At 42.1% G+C, this 17,892-nt stretch overlaps 2 protein-coding genes across 17 annotated transcripts in view; one reads left to right on the top strand and one right to left on the bottom strand.

Annotated features, from left to right (window-relative positions):
* ANAPC10 (anaphase promoting complex subunit 10) overlaps window positions 1-15,198 on the bottom strand; it is a 271,815-nt gene extending 256,617 nt beyond the window's left edge. For 5 of the 16 annotated variants that reach the window (XR_004000535.1, XM_030563684.1, XM_030563687.1 and 2 more), the window contains exons 1-6: window positions 14,905-15,196; window positions 14,565-14,658; window positions 10,194-10,338; window positions 6,308-6,428; window positions 3,230-3,320; window positions 1,596-1,716 (exon numbers count right to left, since the gene is read on the bottom strand). Coding sequence is in view for 14 of the 16 variants with exons in the window: in XM_030563684.1 (XP_030419544.1) it covers window positions 1,596-1,716; window positions 3,230-3,320; window positions 6,308-6,428; window positions 10,194-10,247 (387 nt within the window). In the remaining 2 variants the exon portion in view is untranslated. Of the gene's footprint in view, window positions 1-581; window positions 606-1,356; window positions 1,417-1,595; window positions 1,717-3,229; window positions 3,321-6,307; window positions 6,429-10,193; window positions 10,339-14,564; window positions 14,659-14,904 lie in introns of those variants that run through there. The other 11 variants (XR_004000536.1, XM_030563677.1, XM_030563689.1 and 8 more) reach the window with 9 other exon arrangements.
* Window positions 15,199-15,346: 148 nt separating this feature from the next.
* ABCE1 (ATP binding cassette subfamily E member 1) overlaps window positions 15,347-17,892 on the top strand; it is a 35,692-nt gene continuing 33,146 nt past the window's right edge. The window contains 1 exon segment of the mRNA XM_030563674.1: window positions 15,347-15,516. The gene's annotated coding sequence lies outside the window, so the exon portion shown is untranslated.

Raw genomic sequence — 17,892 nt, 5'->3', positions numbered from 1 at the left:
AAGATGCGTGCATCATGCACCTTTCTGGACCAGCCTGCATTCACGTCCGTGAAATGCCCACGGTTATCCACAAGCGCCTGGAGAACGATAGGGAACTACTCCTTCTGATTAGCGTACTCAGTGGCTAGGTCCTCTGGTGCTAGAACTGGAATATATAAGTGCAAGCTATTGCAGCCCCTCCCCTCACCTCCCATTGGGGAAGCCCATTTGTTCAAAGCCATTCACAATGTCAAGCACATTGCCCAGAGTCACGGTCTTTCAGAGCAGGATGCCATTAATGGTCCTGCACACTTCTGTCAACACAAGTCCAACAGTCAACTTTCCCATTCCAAACTGATTAGCGACCAATCAGTAGCTGTCTGGAGTAGCCAGCTTCCACAGCGCAATCACCATGCACTTCCCAATGACAAGGTAGCTCTCATTCTCGTGTCCTTGCACTGAAGGGCTGGTGACAGCTCATCACAGTCTCATGAATGTAGCCTTCCTCATCCCAAAGTTCTGCAGCTACTGCTCGTCATCCCAGACGTGCATCACAACGTGATCCCACCATGCCTCAATGCTTGTTTCTCAAGCCCAAAAGTGGCGTTCCACTGTGGTCAGCACCTCTGTGAATGCCAGAAGAAACCATGCGTGACAGCTACTACGTATGGTGAAATCAATGTCACACTCCTCTTGCTTTTGTAGTTTAAGGAATAACTCCACTGCCACTCAAGAGGTTTAGTGAGAGTAAGAAGCATACTGGTCAACAGTGTGGGATCCATTCCTGCAGACCAAAGAGGCAGGGCGCACAGTACACAAACCGTTGAAAAATGGTACCAAATGCAGACAGAAGGACAGGGATTGCTGGGATGCAAAGCAATGCATCACAGGTTATTGGGACAGGACCCAGGATGCCCCACAACCCCATCTGCCTTCCCACAACTCTTAGTAGCAGAAGAGGAAGAGATGCTCTGTGGGATAGCTGCCCAGAATGCACCGGTCCGAATACCGATGCAAGTACTGCAACTGTGAACACAGTATTGCAAAGCAACTGACAGCATGAATACACAACAGCGGTTTCCCTTCAGCGTGTTCCGAGTGGCATTGTTGCTGCCGGTGCTATAACTCTGCCAGTGTAGACATGCCCTTAGAATTACAGAGCTTTATTATGAGGACAATGTAAATAATGGCATTGGATAATGCTGGGATCTAATTTAGGGAAGTATTTACATATTCCAAGACTACAAGCAATTACCAAAATAAAAAATCCACATTCCGTGCAAAGGCAAAGCAATGTTTCTGACAACATATAATAATGGCACATTCGGTGGTAATGCATTGTCTCACTATGCGAAAGACTTGGGTTTAAGAGCAAACCTGAAACTCCTTTCCCCAAAGCCAGTAATACTGGTTGTGTTATTGTTGAACCATACAATTCTGAAAACAAATAAGGGCATGAAAAAATTATATACAAGTTTGCATTTGACATCTCACGTTTCTAATTTTCTCTCAAATTCTATTACTGCTGTAGAAATGGTGACAATGTCTTCTTAAAAAAAAAAAAAGAAAGAAAAAAAAATGAATCATAATTATCAGATGAAGAATCATTGACCTACCCGAATTTCCTGAAGGTTGTGGAAGTTATTTCCTACTCTGACCGAGATCTTGCTTGGGGTGTAGCTTTCATCAGATTTGTAGTCTGCATAAATACACAATGTCTTCACCGTTGTTTTTCTTCTGTAAGCAAGAAGCAACAAAGGCTAAGTAAGCATCCTAAGAAAAAATTATCCAAGGAAGGATTTCCTCTAGATTTTATCAAGAATGATATTTAAATATTGTAAAACTTGATACAAAATGTGACACTGCTGATTTTTAGGATCCCTAGTGCAGTAGTAGCTAGGAATTTACATATAATTTTTATAACGTACATACATATAAAACAATTTACAATGGATAGCAAACTACATATGCCTAGAGAAAGGTTAGCAACTACACTGTCAACAAGTCAAACAAAAAAAACTCAACACAACATAAAAATTAAACACAAGCCAATGCAAATATATCTTTCATCATGCACTATGGTGCCCTGCTAAGGAAAGCAGTTCTGCGAGGGAATCAACAGAGAACAGAACTCAATTGCAGAAGTCCCGACCTCAGTCTTGGGAGAAGTCAACCACGTTAATCGAGTGCAAGAATCTTGTAGCCGGTTGTATCTGCTACAATGGAATACAGCATGAAAAGGTGTCCCACTTTAATCGGCAGTTAAATCAGGGCACTAAATATCAACACGCGTATCTTGAACTGCAGCCAAAAGCAAACAGAAAACTAGTGCAGACATATCACCATATCTTAGAGGCTGTGATACTGTAGGGCAGGCTTACACAACATGCGGCCTGGGGGCCATATGAGGCCCGCGTGGGCTCACTCTGCGGCCCATGGGGGGGTGAGTAGACAAACAGCGGGTGACGGAGGCGGCTGAGGAGGCTGAGGAGACGAGCTACGAGTCAGTGGCTGACCTTTTCTACTGATCTGGTTTGGCTTCCATTCCCTCTCCAAGGATTGCAGCTGTCTGGAGGTGCTGCCTTCCACGCCTGCCTCAGTCACACCTCATTCATTCAACAGGGCAACTGATTACAAAGTGGGGGGGAGATCTTATTCTACTTCTAGCAAAAAGACATTTTTCTTTTACCTTAATTATACTACCTTAGGGGCCTGCTATAACATATTACCAATGTTCAATGTCGCTGTTTCGGTGGCGCTGGGGAAGGAGGGTTTGTTTCCTCGGGGCGGGCGGTGCTGGGGGCAGGGTTGTTTTTTTGGTGGGGGGGGTTCAGTGGCGGGGGGGTTGTGTTTTGGAGGGGCTGGGCAGCGCTGTGGGTAACAGTTGGTGGCACTGGCTGGGGGAGGGTGAGTGGTTCGGCAGGGCTGGGGGATTTCAGCCTTAAGCTGTTTTCTTTGGGCTAATATGGCCCTGCCTGCTTTACGAGTTGTGCAGGCCTGCTGTAGAGGTAACCCAGCACAGCACTCACCTGGCAATTGCTTAATTGGTCATTTGCTACAATAAAACTGTAAGAGCACTTATAAAACAGATTTTGCAAATGAAGTAATCTAACTGGCTCCTACCCATGTTACTAAAAGACCTCAAATCCACATCCCTTGTCAATAAGAATTTTGAATGCACTTTCATGAGAGTTGTAATCACAACTTATTAGTCTTATCATATGCAACAAATCACACAAACATTTAGTACCTAAACTGGATGTTCACCAAATGAGGCTGTGACCCATCAGATTGCCAGTAAGTTTCTAGATTATCATCTCGTAACTGGTCCACTCCGAAGCCTAATGGAAAGAAAAAGGTTTACAGTCTCCTATATTGTGTTCCGTTGCTGCTGGTATTACACAAATCATTTCAGCAGGATGGCTACCATGATCCTTGTAATGCAAGTTCACACGTGAGAAGTACTTTTAGCCATTCAAGTTTTCAGATCTCTTTTTTAAGCAAAAAGCATGCAGAAGAGCTTATTCTTATAAACCCAATCCCAAATTGTGCTAAGCATCCTCAATTCCTATTGAAACCAATGGGAATTGAAAAAAAATCAGCATATCCCTGAATGAAGTCCCAAATTGTGCAGATTACTGTTCTATTTTTCCCCCAACACCCAGAATTGTGCTAAACCTTTTACAGAACATAATAAAAGAGGAGGTCTGTCTGGCAAAGATTATAAATAATATTGTAAAGTTCTATTTGCAAAACAGCACTTGGAACTCTTAGCCACAAGCTTCACTAAAACTCAGTAGTTTAAAAAAAATATGGTGTTAGTTGTCACTTCCATTCACATTTCCAAAGAAAGATGTCAGAATTCTCATAAACCAAGTAAGATCTGAAACAAAGATTAATGTAAAGCACTTTGCCCACTTTTGTTGTTAGAACTCTCCTTGTAAATTTCTGATATGTTCCCAGGTGTGCTCTGCAAGTATTTTGCAGACCGGGTCTTATATTCTGTAGTACTTTAAAGGGGACAGGGGGGGAAAGGAGAGAATTAATGTTAACATTATAATCAGTTAAAATATTTTTAAGGGATCCTTATATTTAGGGCCTTTTTCATTTGAAAAAGCCTGAAACACTCTGTAAAAGCAAAAATACTTTAATAGTGCAGTTATATTGGATACCTGTGCTGCTTGGGTGGTGGAAGATGTGTGGTCAGACTGCACCCAAAGTATGCTAGTATGAAACACATAACACTTGATACGTTTTAACAAGCTGTAAATATCCTGGTTATTCGTGTTCTCTATCCCAAGGCTCAACCTTGAAAAGTAAAAGGATCTGACTAAGGAATAACCTCACTAGGGATATCCACTACACTTTCCTGTGGTTGTATTTGGGTTTAGAGTAAGACAGGAAGGTGCTACCGAAGAACAATTATTACGGTTATCCTTGGCCACTTTAACATCCTTCCTTCATATTACTCTCCTCCCGGCCCCCTGTATTTTGTTGTTTTAAATAGTAGGTATTTCTGAGGCAGTGGGCCAAAATTACTTACAATTGTTGTTTATTATGGGTCTGATCCTACAAACCCTTACTCAATGGAATAGCACCAATAAAGTCAAAGGGAGTACCCATGTAAATGAATGAAGACTACATGCATGAACGCTTACAGGAGTGAGCTCTATACACGTATAATACAACAACAGATACAATTACATAAAGGAACTATTGTAAAACTAACATAAAACAGAATAGTTTGCCATGTTACCATACCTGATTTTTCAGGTCATTCATCTATTTTGTAATCAAAAGGCTGATCTTTACTTAATCATTATTTTAAGTAATGATAACATACTTTATTATAATAAAATGCCAAACAACTTTAATACTTAACTATAATTTTTTTTTGAAATAAAGAAACTTTACTCTTTTGGATAAGCTGCTAAGTACACAACTGGGAGACCTCTCAAGTACACGTTTCTCTGGCAATACTTTTATTCACTGACATTATCTCTTAAACGAAGTCTAAATCTTATGATTTTTGTTTTATATCAATCGTGATGATTTGTCCCTTACTATTGCCAACTCTTTGCTACTCTTTACCTCTTTTACTGCCATTCAACCTATTAACTTCATCCCCTTTGCTAATCCCCCACATTAGCTACAATTCAGTTAGTGTTAGTAGCTCCATCTGCAATAAATATCAGAGGGTAGCCGTGTTAGTCTGGATCTGTAAAAGCAGCAAAGAATCCTGTGGCACCTTATAGACTAACAGACGTTTAGTCTGGATCTGTAAAAGCAGCAAAGAATCCTGTGGCACCTTATAGACTAACAGACGTTTTGGAGCATGAGCTTTCGTGGGTGAATACCCACTTCCTCAGATGCATGCATGCATCTGAGGAAGTGGGTATTCACCCACGAAAGCTCATGCTCCAAAACGTCTGTTAGTCTATAAGGTGCCACAGGATTCTTTGCTGCTTCTGCAATAAATAGTGAATATTAATAATCCATATCTAAAGTACATTGTGTTACCCAAAACAGAAGTATATATGTGGCCATCAGATCAGGTACGCTCAACCTGAGCAGTCTCATAACATACAATGATCCTGTTCCTATACCTGTTGCAAATCGATTTAATTATTTTCTGACTGATATCTATATATATAGCAGGGATTTGAATATGTCCAACACACACAACATGGTCAAAGAGCTACTCTTGCTTGGGAGACATGTTCAAAATCACTGTATCTCCATTGAAGATTATTGTTTTATCTCGCTCATAGCATTTAGAATACCGCACTGTAATGGCACACCTACCCTTAAGTGTTGCTGCTATGTCGGTTGGGGATTTTTTTTTTTAAATTAATAGCTATGTTAACAAAAGCACCAATGTCAACACAATAACACTGGCAAAATACTACTTTTGACAGTAGAGTTTATTTCATTCTCTGAACAGGTATAAGCTTGGAAAAGCACATTTCTGCCAGAATAACTGTGTCTACACTAGGAGGGTTTTTTGGGGTATAGCTAACCTAGCAAACTATTTCTATGTTAAACTAGACCCAAGTTATTTCTAATGGACTGTAATACAATCTATGTTTAATTTATTTTATATCACTTTTATGTATTCTTTATTCACTTGAAGTTAAGAAACAGAGGAAATAACAGTGATCATTTGCTGATTTATCTAGTTTATAAATTAATACTAGCTTATTTATGCGCAATTTATCATCATACAATTTTACTTAGCAAGGTCAAAAAGATTTTATTTTCCTCGGAGGAAAAAACCCTCCCTGAATTTCACAATTATTTGTTTGTTTTGTTGATTTTTACAATTTACCTGGCTTACAGGATGAAAGGGACCAGACAGCTTGAGACCCTATTTCCCGAACAGTACCTGTCCTTTCCAACTGCTTGGGATCAGCACCTGGTGGTGTCTTGTTAGGTGTGGTCATTTCCCACTAATAAAAAGAAGAAAAGATGGAATGTAAAATTATAAGGTTCTCTCTCGTGCTCATCTTGATGAGAAAAATATATTTTGAGCCGCTCAGCTAAGAGTTTTACACTGTCAGTTCCTAGAAATACACATAAGAAAAAGGTTTATTTCTTTAACAACCTTCATGGAGCATGCAAAAGTCTCATGTTCATCAGAATATTTATCAAATGCCATTTTATGTGCATTATCTGTCTCTTCATCTCTCTTGTTGAAGTTATTCCACTTTGTATAAAATACCTAAAGAGTCACCAGGCCAGAGAACAAGAATGACTATTATATGTGGGAGACCCAAGTTCAAGTCCCTGCTTCAATGAATATTCATACAAAGCCAAACAAAAGCTTCAAAAACAGGAGAGATGGAGAAACATCTCCCCAGAATATGGTCTATGCCTGGGTCTCCCACATCTAGAGTAGAGATCTGAACCCCAGTCTCCCCTCTCCCAAGTGAGTGCCCTAACCACAAGGCTACACATTTTAAGGTGGGCACCCCCACCATCTCCCCTACTTTGTGAAACTACCTTTTAAAAATACCTGGAAAGAAAATGTTTTGGTTGAATGACGTGTTTTGAAACAGACTTTTCCAATATAGCAAAATTATTTGGAAGTTTTGTATTTGGTTTAGGTCAAACCGTATGTGATTTTTTGGAACGGTTAGTGAATCAAAAAATCAGTTGTTCACCGAGCTCTACTAATGACCACAGTAAATACCTTTATTTCACAGGCACAATAACGTCTACGGTTAAACGTGGCATGAATCTCTCTCTAAGGAATCAATTTCAATTGCTTCTAATTTTTTAGTTATCTTTTAGTAAGCTTGTTCTGAACCCAGGAGGGGACCTTTTTGAAAATCTGAGCAAAGAGTTCATCCGTATTTGAGAATAAAAAGCATGGTGGAAAAAATGCATCTTATGCGCTGCAACTTTTTCTTAAAAAGAGCAAAAGGAAATCTTCCCCACTCCCCATAGCACCTCACCAATCTGATGTAGAAATATCAAGTTAGGCAAGGAGGTAGTCTAGATCACAGATGTGCCTTTTCATGGTTTGTGCAAACTAGGTTATTTTGTAAATTGTCATTTGAGGGTATGGGTTGAAAAGGACTTTTTGCATGCACACTCAATTTTGTAAGGTGACCCCTTAACAGAGCATCAATATTCTATTGATTCTAAGCAGGCATCTGTAGATTACGAAAATTCATAAGGTATCCTGCCTTCTCCCATATAAGAACATAAGAACGGCCTTACTGGGTCAGACCAAGGGTCCATTTAGCCCAGTATCCTGTCTTCCGACAGTGGCCGGTGCCAGGTGTCCCAGAGGGAATGAACAGAACAGGTAATCATCAAGTGATCCATCCCTTGTCGCTCATTCCCAGCTTCTGGCAAACAGAGGCTAGGGACACCATTCCTGCCCATCCTGGCTAATAGCCATTGATGGACTTATCCTCCAGGAACTTATCTAGTTCTTTTTTAAACCCTGTTATAGTCTTGGCCTTCACAACACCCTTTGGCAAAGAGTTCCACAGACTGACTGTGCACTGTGTAAAAAAATACTTCCTTTTGTTTGTTTTAAACCTGCTGCCTTTCTAAAGCATTAGATTGGGTCCCAATAGAGTTCAATTCTATTTATGCCTTTTCCATACCTGCCTCTACCTCAGACTTTTTGCATGGCCTTTGGCAAGCAAAAAAAACCTCTTTGCCTCAGTTCTTCATCTCTAAAGTTGGAGTAATACTACTCAACTCATGAGGCATTAGGAGGACAAATTTATTAGCCTTTGCTAAGTGCTCAGAACTACAGTAATGGGTGCCATAGAAAAGTCCATAAAGACAGAAAAAAAAATCCTTATTCAGTGGAAGGTTTGGATGGCATACAATAAATGAAGGTCACACAGTGGCACATCCTGAACAAAGAAGGCTAAAAGAAATACTGAATTATCTTATTCACTGAGAACCAGTCTCCTGTGCACTAATACCTGGCATGGGTGCTGCAGAAGAAAAAATACAGTATGTGATCATGTAAATCAAGAATATACTTAAAGCCCTAATCTAGCAAAACTTCTAGGCCATGTCTACACTAGCGATCTTACAGTGGCATAGCTGTATCAATGCAGCTGCACCACTGTAAGATCATTCATGATTCTGCTCTATGCCGATGGGAAAGCGCTCTCCCATCAACATAATAAAAACTACTTCCCTGAGCAGCAGTACCTATGTCAGCGGGAGAACATAGCACTGTCCATAACTTCTGTCGATGAAAATTATGTAGCTCCGGGGATACATTTTTTTCCCCACACCCCTGAGCAACGTAAATTATACTGACAAAATTGGTAGTGTAGACATGGCCATAGATGTAGTGCTTAACTTTACACTCAAGAGTAGTTCCATGGATTGGGGCCAAAATACATCCGCACAAAGGTGCAGAGTTAAGCTGGGGTAGGCTAATTTAATTCGGGAATTTTCTGGACTTTTGATTGTTTCATTTTACAACCTTAACGGTTTATTTATCTTCCTCTCTCCCTATACATTTTGTGCTATGATTCCACTCACCCACTCTCTCTCTCACACACACACACACACACCCCCCTTTCAACTTTTATCTGTTTTAATTGCTTCCTTTTCCCTCATGTTCAATTTTATTGTATTTTGTAGTTCAGTTCCCTCAAATGTTCCTATATTAGACACTGGAATGCAGTTTATAATTTGCTCACCAACAGATCCAACGATATTACCTCTGTTTTTTAACTTTTAAAGTAGCTATTTTAAACAACTGATGACAAAGTAATATCTAGTTTTTCCCTACTGCATCAGTAACCATAACAATTTTAAGAATCATTTGCTGGAATTAATTATCAAATTATAGCATAATGGAAAAAAATTGACGGAGATGGAGACCTTTAAGTTGCATTAATTACTGGAATAATTTTCAATCTAATAATAGCAAAAAAACTTTCCAGTTCCTCAGCTCTTGTTTCCAAATTGTTTGATGTTTTGAAGACTCTAGCCAGTCCTGAAGAACTACAGGATATCTGTGGTCTGCAACCAGTAGTTTTTCTTTTTACTAATCATAATTTGAATTTTTGGTTGGAAGAGAGAAGTTTTTCTTGGCTTCATGAATCTTGAAAAATGTACTGTCTACTAACTAGACCAAGGTCACAGAACATTTAGTTGCTTGTGTCATGGCAAAAAATATAGTAGATTAATTTTAAGTACACTTTGGAGATGCTCACACTTATACAGAGACCAACCTTGCCACACTCTTCCACCTAGTCACAATTAATGTAACAGTTTGGGACATAACACATCTTCGCTCCACCAAAGAAAATTATATCGGTGTACTCCAATTTACAAGAGCTATCATCATGTTAGTTTTAAACATAGTCTCTAACAAAACCTCACAGTCTTAATTTTTTTTAATAATAATTTCCCTTTTTGAAGTAAAAGGAAACCCCATGGTTTTGACAAGCAAATCTCCACTTGTACAGATACATTTGCTTTTCCTTCCAGTGGTCATGTTTTCTGTTTAAAAGTGGGCTATAAACCCCTTAAACAAAGAGAACAAATCATTTTGCAAATGTGGACTATTTCAAGGAGACTGATAAACATATTCCAGACTCTCATTCATTCTACAGACTTCCCAGCAGAATACTAAAGTACGATACAGGCGAGTTGCATCATACGCATGTTTAACTTACATGAATTCAACTATACCCGCTCAACAAAAAACAACAACAACATACCTGTAAATAGTGCGGATGATTCCACCCAATGAGCATATGCCCCAGAGTGAGCATGAGATGGGAGACATGAATCTGCTGTTCCCTCAGTCGGTCTCAGTTCCTGCATGTCTTTCATAGTGAGCATCTCGATGCACTGACTGTGATTCTAGTGTTTAAAGATAAGTATTTTTTGTACAACATGGCCCCTAAACGCAAGCCAACTACTTCATCTGGTGCTCAACCGAAGAAACAGCAATCTGTTCCAACGCTAGAGGAAAAACTGGCTGCGTTGGACTTATTGAGAGACGATATGTGGTGCGTAAATATGGCCGCAATGAATCTAGCATCCATGCCATCAAGATTCGAGAGAGAGAAAGCTGTCAAGCCATGGCATCAAGTACTCCAATAATTGCTAAGGTGATGAGCCAGGTGCGTGATAAGACTTGAGCGAAGACTGAAAAGGCATTAAACTTATGGCTGGAAAACATGAATCCTGAACACGTGCCTATCAATGACAACACATTGCCAGAAGAGGCTCTTACCCTCTACGTGCTGTTCAAACCTCCTGCCGAAGAGGGACAGCCTTCTGATGAGAAGGAACTGAAAGCCAGTCAAAGTTGGCTTAACAGTTTTAGGAACCGCTTCAACCTCAAAAACGTGAAGACTTCTGATGAAGCTGCATCTGCCAATGAAGAGGCAGCAGAAGCCTACCCCAAACTATTAAAGAAATCATAGAAGAAAAGGACTATCTTCTGGTTTTTAATGCTGACAAAACTGGGCTCAACTGGAAAAAAATGCCCAACCGCACTTTTATTTCAAAATCAGAAAGACAAGCCCCTGGCTTCAAAACAGCTAAGGACCGTGTGACTGTGTTGTTTTGTGGCAATGCAGCTGGGCATTTAATAAAGCCAGGATTGCTCTACAGAGCTGCAAGTCCCCATGCACTAAAAGGCAAGAACAAAAATCTCCTGCCTGTGTTCTGGCAATCAAATAAAAAGGTTTGGGTGACTGCAGCATTATTTTTGGATTGGTTCCACAAGTGTTTCATTCCAGAGGTCATGTGGTACCTTGAGGAGAAACGACTTGACTTTAAAGTGTTGCTGATCACAGACAATGCTCCTGGCCACCCTGCGGCATTCCAGTTTGCACATAACGACACTGAAGTCATCTTTTTCTCCCCCTCCCCAATACCACCTCCATCCTCCAACCTCTCAACCAAGGTGTGATTAGCTGTTTCAAGGCCACGGACACGAGGCTTATATTCCCACGGATACATAGCGCTATGGATGCTGATCCCAATGTTAATGTGATGGAGTGTTGGAAGTCCTTCAACATTGCCAATTACATCACTTATATTAAACAGGCAACAGAAACAGTCAACGCATGTTGGCAACACCTATGGAAAGAATGTGTGAATGATTTTAAGGGTTTCACGACCCTTGACAAAGAAGTGAAACGCATTGTTCAGGTGGCCAGGCAAAAGGGTGGTGATGGCTTCGTCAACATCCTTGAAGAAGAAATTGAAGAATTAACTGAGCGCTATAGAGAAACACTGACTAACGAAGAGTTAGAGGAACTGATAAAATCGTCTACGGAAGATGAAGATGACAATGATGAACAGGAAAAGCCAGCAAGTTGGAATCTTCATAAATTTGCTGAAGTGTTCCAAGCAGCGAAACACCTGAATGATTTAATTTCTGAATATGATACCTCTATGGAATGAAGCCTCAAAATCAAATGTAGTATTACAGACTATTTCAGGCCGTATCAAGAAATGTTTGAGCAGCTCAAGAGACAACCATGTTTTTCAAGGAAAAACAACCAGCAGCAGATGAGCCTACACAATCAACTTCTCGAGCTGAACCAGAGCTAACCACTTCGTCTACGACTCGCTCTCCATCACCCAAGTCCTCCGACACCTCTGTCTCCTGGATCTACATCAAGCCCTGGCAACCCCTCGTAATTACCCCTGTAATTAAAAACACAGTACTGTAAATTATATTTTGCATATGTACTCATTATATACTGTACATTACTATATACATTATACATTTATACATATTACTGTACAAGATTGTATACACAAAACCATGTACAGTATACTGTACTTTATGGGTGATTTAAGCGATTTTCAAGGGTAATTTTGACTATACGTGATTTTCACCTTACACACAGACTTTAGAACCTAACCCCAGCGTTAGATGCAACTCCACTGTATTTAAAAATCACTTCTTCCTGAAATTTTCCCAGAGTTTGTTGCTGATGTCTGAAAATACATTACAATCTCAAAGCCACAACTTTGACATTTCTCACAAGACTCAGACTACAGAAAACCCCAAAACAGGGTAACACTGAAAACTAAAAAAGCAATTATTTGGCTATATTTTCATAAGAATTTTATGTTTCAACATGGAGCCTGATCAAATACTGTGGCCCTGACCTAGCAAAGGTATACTTTACACATTGTGAGTAGTCCCATTGACTTTGATGCATAAGTCTTGTCTGACTTTTCATGCTCCAGTCCTGCCAACTTCTACTTTCCCCCCTGCCATCCCATCTCCTTAGCCCTCCAGATCTGCTACAGCCCTTTCCAGCTCCTAACCCTATATATCTTGACATCTTTATGAAGAGAGGACTGCAAAATATAAAATTCCAAGTTGCTTAAAATACCATACAATATGCAGAAAGATAGGACCAAGAAAGCTTTACCATTTACTCAGACAAGAGGTATGGGTGAACTGCTCAGGTGCAAATTTCTGAGGTATGGGTTTTCAGCACCCTAAATGAAAAAGAATTAACACCCAATACAGATCTAAAGCATATTGTGAAAGATCAAAGGTTCTTCTGCAACCACCAGGATACTAAAGATTGGTTGTCTGAAAAAACAACTGATGCCCAAGCCTCCCAATGACACTTGATAAAATTCTCAAAAAAGACTCTCTATATTTTCAACCAATAAGTAAGGGCTTGTCTACATCACAAAGTTGCAGCGCTGGTGAGGGGGTTACAGCGCTGCAACTTAGGAGGTGTACACATCTGCAGGGCATCACCAGCGCTGCAACTCCCTGTTTGCAGCGCTGGCCGTACTCCCGTTTTGTCTCGGGTGTAGAGGATCCAGCGCTGGTGATCCAGCGCCGGTAATCAAGTGTAGACACTTACCAGCGCTTTTCTTGACCTCCGTGGAATAAGCAGGTATCCCAGCATACCTGAGGAAGCCTCTCTGGTAATCAAGCAGGTATCCTTCCCCGCGGTTTGCTCCGGTGTTCTCCGAATCCCCCCCCAAGCGGGTCTCCTTCCCAGCGGTTTGCAGGGGGGTTCGGGGAACGCGAGAGCAAACCACGGGGAAGGAGATCTGCTTGCTCGGGGGTTCGGGGAACGCGAGAGCAAACTGCGGGGAAGGAGATCTGCTTGCTCGGGGGTTCGGGGAACGCGAGAGCAAAACTGGGGAAGGAGACCTGCTTTCCCGCAGTTTGCTCTCGCGTTCCCCGAACCCCCCTTGAAGCCGCCCAACAGCGCTGCAGTGTGGCCACATCTAACACCATTTGCAGCGCTGGTTGCTGTAAGTGTGGCCACTCTGCAGCGCTGGCCCTATACAGCTGTACTAATACAGCTGTAACAACCAGCGCTACAAAATTGTAGATGTAGACATACCCTAAGATATTTGCAGTGACAATAAGGAAGATTTTGATCAAACATATTTTACACAAGGGGTTCTGAAGAGACATCAAATTTACAAAAGCAATTAAAGAATTCAAAGCGGAATATCAGATGTTAGCAATGTTGTTGCATTCTCAGTAAAGATCTGGCTTGATCTAATTAATAAAGAACTGGAGCCATACAAGTATAAAATAAAAAATAATAGCCAGAGAAGCAATGGAACTTTTCCCAAACTAAGCCAGCATGATTGACCCCAAATACAAAGGTTAGGGTCAGAAAATGAAGAGGCTAAAATGTGGCCATTGCAATATAAACCTGAATGACTTCCCTTCTAGCACAAAGAGTTGTTGAAGACCCAGATGTCCAAAAAGAGATTGCCACAGTTCACTGCACTAAAATAGTGAGAAAAATATACAGGAAAATCATTGACAATAGAATGACTGAATTCAGAATGTTGTCACTTTTTATGAGCTGCATTCTCTCCAACCAGTTCTGCATCTATACAGAACATTTTTCATCACATTCTGATTGGTTTGTTTGGAGCGTCATAATAGGGTAGGCGCCTGGAAAGTAATCAAGTGGTAAGAGCACATTTGTGTGTAAAGGCAGATACAAAAGAGTTGTAGGCATGCTAAGTGAAAACTTGATTAATGGATTCTTGAATTTTCTTTACAGAATTGCAAGTTATTCATTGTGGGCAATGTGCATCTATTTCTGAATAATAAATATGCTTACCAAGCAATGTTTTCAGATCAAGTGTTTTATGAAACAATCATAATTCTTTTGAGGTGAGGGAAAAAACAAGGTAAGAGTAGTTTCCACTTCCTTCCTAGGTTATAAAAAAATCACAATTAATCTGGCTGGAAGTCTCTTCCTCTCCTCTCCCTGTATGTCTCAGACCTTAGCAACAGGGAGGAGGGGAATACTTCCAGCTGAAATTTCTAGGGAGGCATCTTCTCCATCTAGCAATTAAACTGTATATAAAAGGATTTGTTCTGTACACCATCACCCCTCACTCCAGTCAACGGGGTCTCCGGCCGGCGGCCCCGAGCGGGGAAGCTGGCACTGTCCGTACCTGTGCAGTAGCCAGGCAGAGGCGCAAGTTGTGCTGGGCCAGGTGTCAGCACCGCCAGGACCCCTGAGAAACCAGGAGCGATGAATTCACCTTCCAAACAAACAGAGCGAGAGACTCTCGGGGCGCTGGGCTCCAGCTGCCACCACTCCCCGCTGGACCCCGCCACCCGCTCCGCGAGCGCCCTGCTGCGCGGCCCGCCCCTTACTACGGAGCGGGAGGCGGAATATGGGAGACAGTCTGCCCGGAACCTCCTCACAGGGCGACACTCTCGTTACAGCCGCCCCGCCCAGCAGCTCACACTCAACTCCGTCCCTGAGCGATGACGTCACTCTACAGACGCGTCCAGAAGCGTCTCCGAAATTATCTTAGTCACGCCGTTAGCCTGAGGCGTCGCGCTCTTTTAGCGTCCCTCTGTTCTCCATGGTGAGCGTCTCTTCCCCTCTTTCTTCACGTCTCTATGGTTCGCAGCTCCGGCTCCACTCTGGGGGGTGGCGGCCATTTTGGCCGGGTGGCAGTAGGAGCACGTTGTGTGTCTGCCTGTGAGTATCGGGACCAGGCTACTCCCCTCCCCACCCACTGGCCCCGGCCGGGTGGTTTCCTTCCCGCCCTCCGGTAAGTGGAGTCAATAGCGGAGCCGGGCGGTGCGCACGAGCCCTGGGGAGACCCATTCCCTGGCCAGGGCCAGGCGGCGCTGGGGGGGTCATTGCACCAGCTGGTACCGGCGAGAGGCGCCGCGTCTACGATGGGGTAGGAACAACCCCCGAGCGGGGTCCGGCAGCCGCCCGGCTCTCCCTGGGGGGACTCGTGTCTACGCGATACCCCTCTCGCCGGGTGCTGTTAGCAGAGCTCCTCCCTCAGCCTGGGAGGAGTGCGAGGCCCCGACCCTCTCCCTAGGGTGACCAAATGTCCCGATTCTATAGGGACAGTGCTGATTTTGGGGTCTTTTTCTTATATAGGCTCCTATTACCCTACACACACACAGTCCCGATTTTTCACACTTGCTGTCTGGTCAACCTCCCCTTTCCCCTGCTGCCTAGAGCCCCCACCCAGTTGCTGCGGTATTGGGGCCCAGACCCCCCCCCTTCGATACTGAACGTGCATGGGGCACCAAACACACAGCTCTACTGGGTTGTCAGACCACAGCCGTGACAGTGGGGATCCCCCCACACCCTTTGTTGGATGATAGACCCCCCCTCTTGCCACCTACTCTTCCACGGAGGGAGGCCCGATACCCCAGTTTGCGTCTGGTGGTGCCTTTGGCAAGGTGAGTCAATCTCTGTGTGCTCTAGTTTCCCCATCTGTAGAATGGACACTAATAGTCACATCAGGGCATTGTGGTGAGAATAAGTTGGTGTTTGTAAAGTTTACTTGGATGGTAAGTAAACCGCAGTGAAGTGCAAAGGATTATTTTTAGTGTTGCCTGGCTGTCATAAGGGCAGTATTCACACAGGGAAATGATTTGTCTTTTCCCGCATGTTGTATAGTTTGTGCCAAACCTCTCTATTTAGGGGAGGTTGTCCCTATATTTTACAAGTAAATTTTTAGAGCCCTAGCTAAATGTCTAGTAGGAAGCTTGCCTTGCTGGGATTGTGTTTACCTGCAGAACTATCAATTTTTGCAGAATGTATATTTTTATTTTATTTTAAATTCTAGAACTTGTGGTTGTGACGATAGCATAGTATCAGTTCACATCAAAAAGTTATCTGCCCACAGACTTGGCTCATCATAGCTTTGCCATGCACCAGCAGCAGGCTGAAATTGACAGCTATGTCAGTTTCCTACTGCTGTTGTTGAAATCCGCAATAAAGGTTGATTCTGCAGGAACTCCATCTTAAAGGAGAAACTATCATATGTTATGTTTTCTGTCAAAGCCAGGAATCTCTAAAATGAGGAAAAGGGAGATAAATCCTCCCTATGGGTCCATACACTCAAGGAAGAAAGATGTATTAACTAACAGAAAGTAAGAACGTAGCATAAAATCCAAGGAAAGAAAAGGCATTTGTAGTTTTCAGTGTTAATGCTAGTGGGGAGATTAGTGTTTACCTCTACATGCTAACATGTTAATACTACAACTCCCTTTTTTCCCACTAAAATTGTATGTTGTGTCTAACACAAGGTAAGAACACACCCTTTTCCCCAGTGAAGACAAGACCTGGCAGTAGTAAAAGGTGAGGACTTCAAATTTATAAAATACCTTATAGCCAGAGATTGTTATGAAAGATGGAGATCTGCCAAGCACGGTCCAGTACCCTGAGTAAGTAAGAGAACAGAAAGATTCTTACCAACAATAGGGAAAGGCTTTGCTCCAGGACCTTTTAAAAGCGCGGTCTTATGCATCTTTAGCATATTTAGTCCCCTGATGTCATAATTAAAAGACTTCCCAGACAACTACACATTACATTCATCGCTCTTTTAATTCAAACTCTTAGTCCAAAGGAGTTAAAATGTGTCTCTTTTCTCCCCAAATGTATCTATAACTTTCCTGTGCTAGCAGATATCACAATATATATACATCTCCTTTTCCATTCTAAGGAAATATTTGAGGATGAGGCTTCTTACATCATATATTTTGTTGCTGTATGAATGAGTCACAATTCCTATTGTTCAACACTATTAAACATGTCCATCCATGTTTCTATTTCAATGTGTTATTTGACAATGTGATGCTGCTTTCTAGTAATCAGAAAGTTATTAACCGTTAGCCTGGAGTTCTTTGCTTCCATATGCAGAATGTGCCTCATGAGCAGTCTGTTGAGATTAAATGTAGGGCATGTCAACCCTGGCAAAATTATAGTGCCGGAAAATACAGCACTGAAGGGAAACAACTGTTGTATGTTGATACTGTCAGCTGCCTGAGCAATAGCATGTTCACACTTGTGGCATTTGCAGCAGTATTCGGAGCGGTGTACTCTGGGCAGCTATCCCACACAACACCTTTTTCTCTTCTGCCACTAAGACTTGTGGAAAAGCGAAGGGGGTTGCAGGGCA

The sequence above is a fragment of the Gopherus evgoodei genome, chromosome 5 (genome assembly GCF_007399415.2).
Source record: "Gopherus evgoodei ecotype Sinaloan lineage chromosome 5, rGopEvg1_v1.p, whole genome shotgun sequence".
NCBI lineage: Eukaryota > Metazoa > Chordata > Testudines > Testudinidae > Gopherus > Gopherus evgoodei.
The sequence above is the reverse complement of the archived record's forward strand: the minus strand, read 5'-3'. Positions and strand labels throughout refer to the sequence as shown.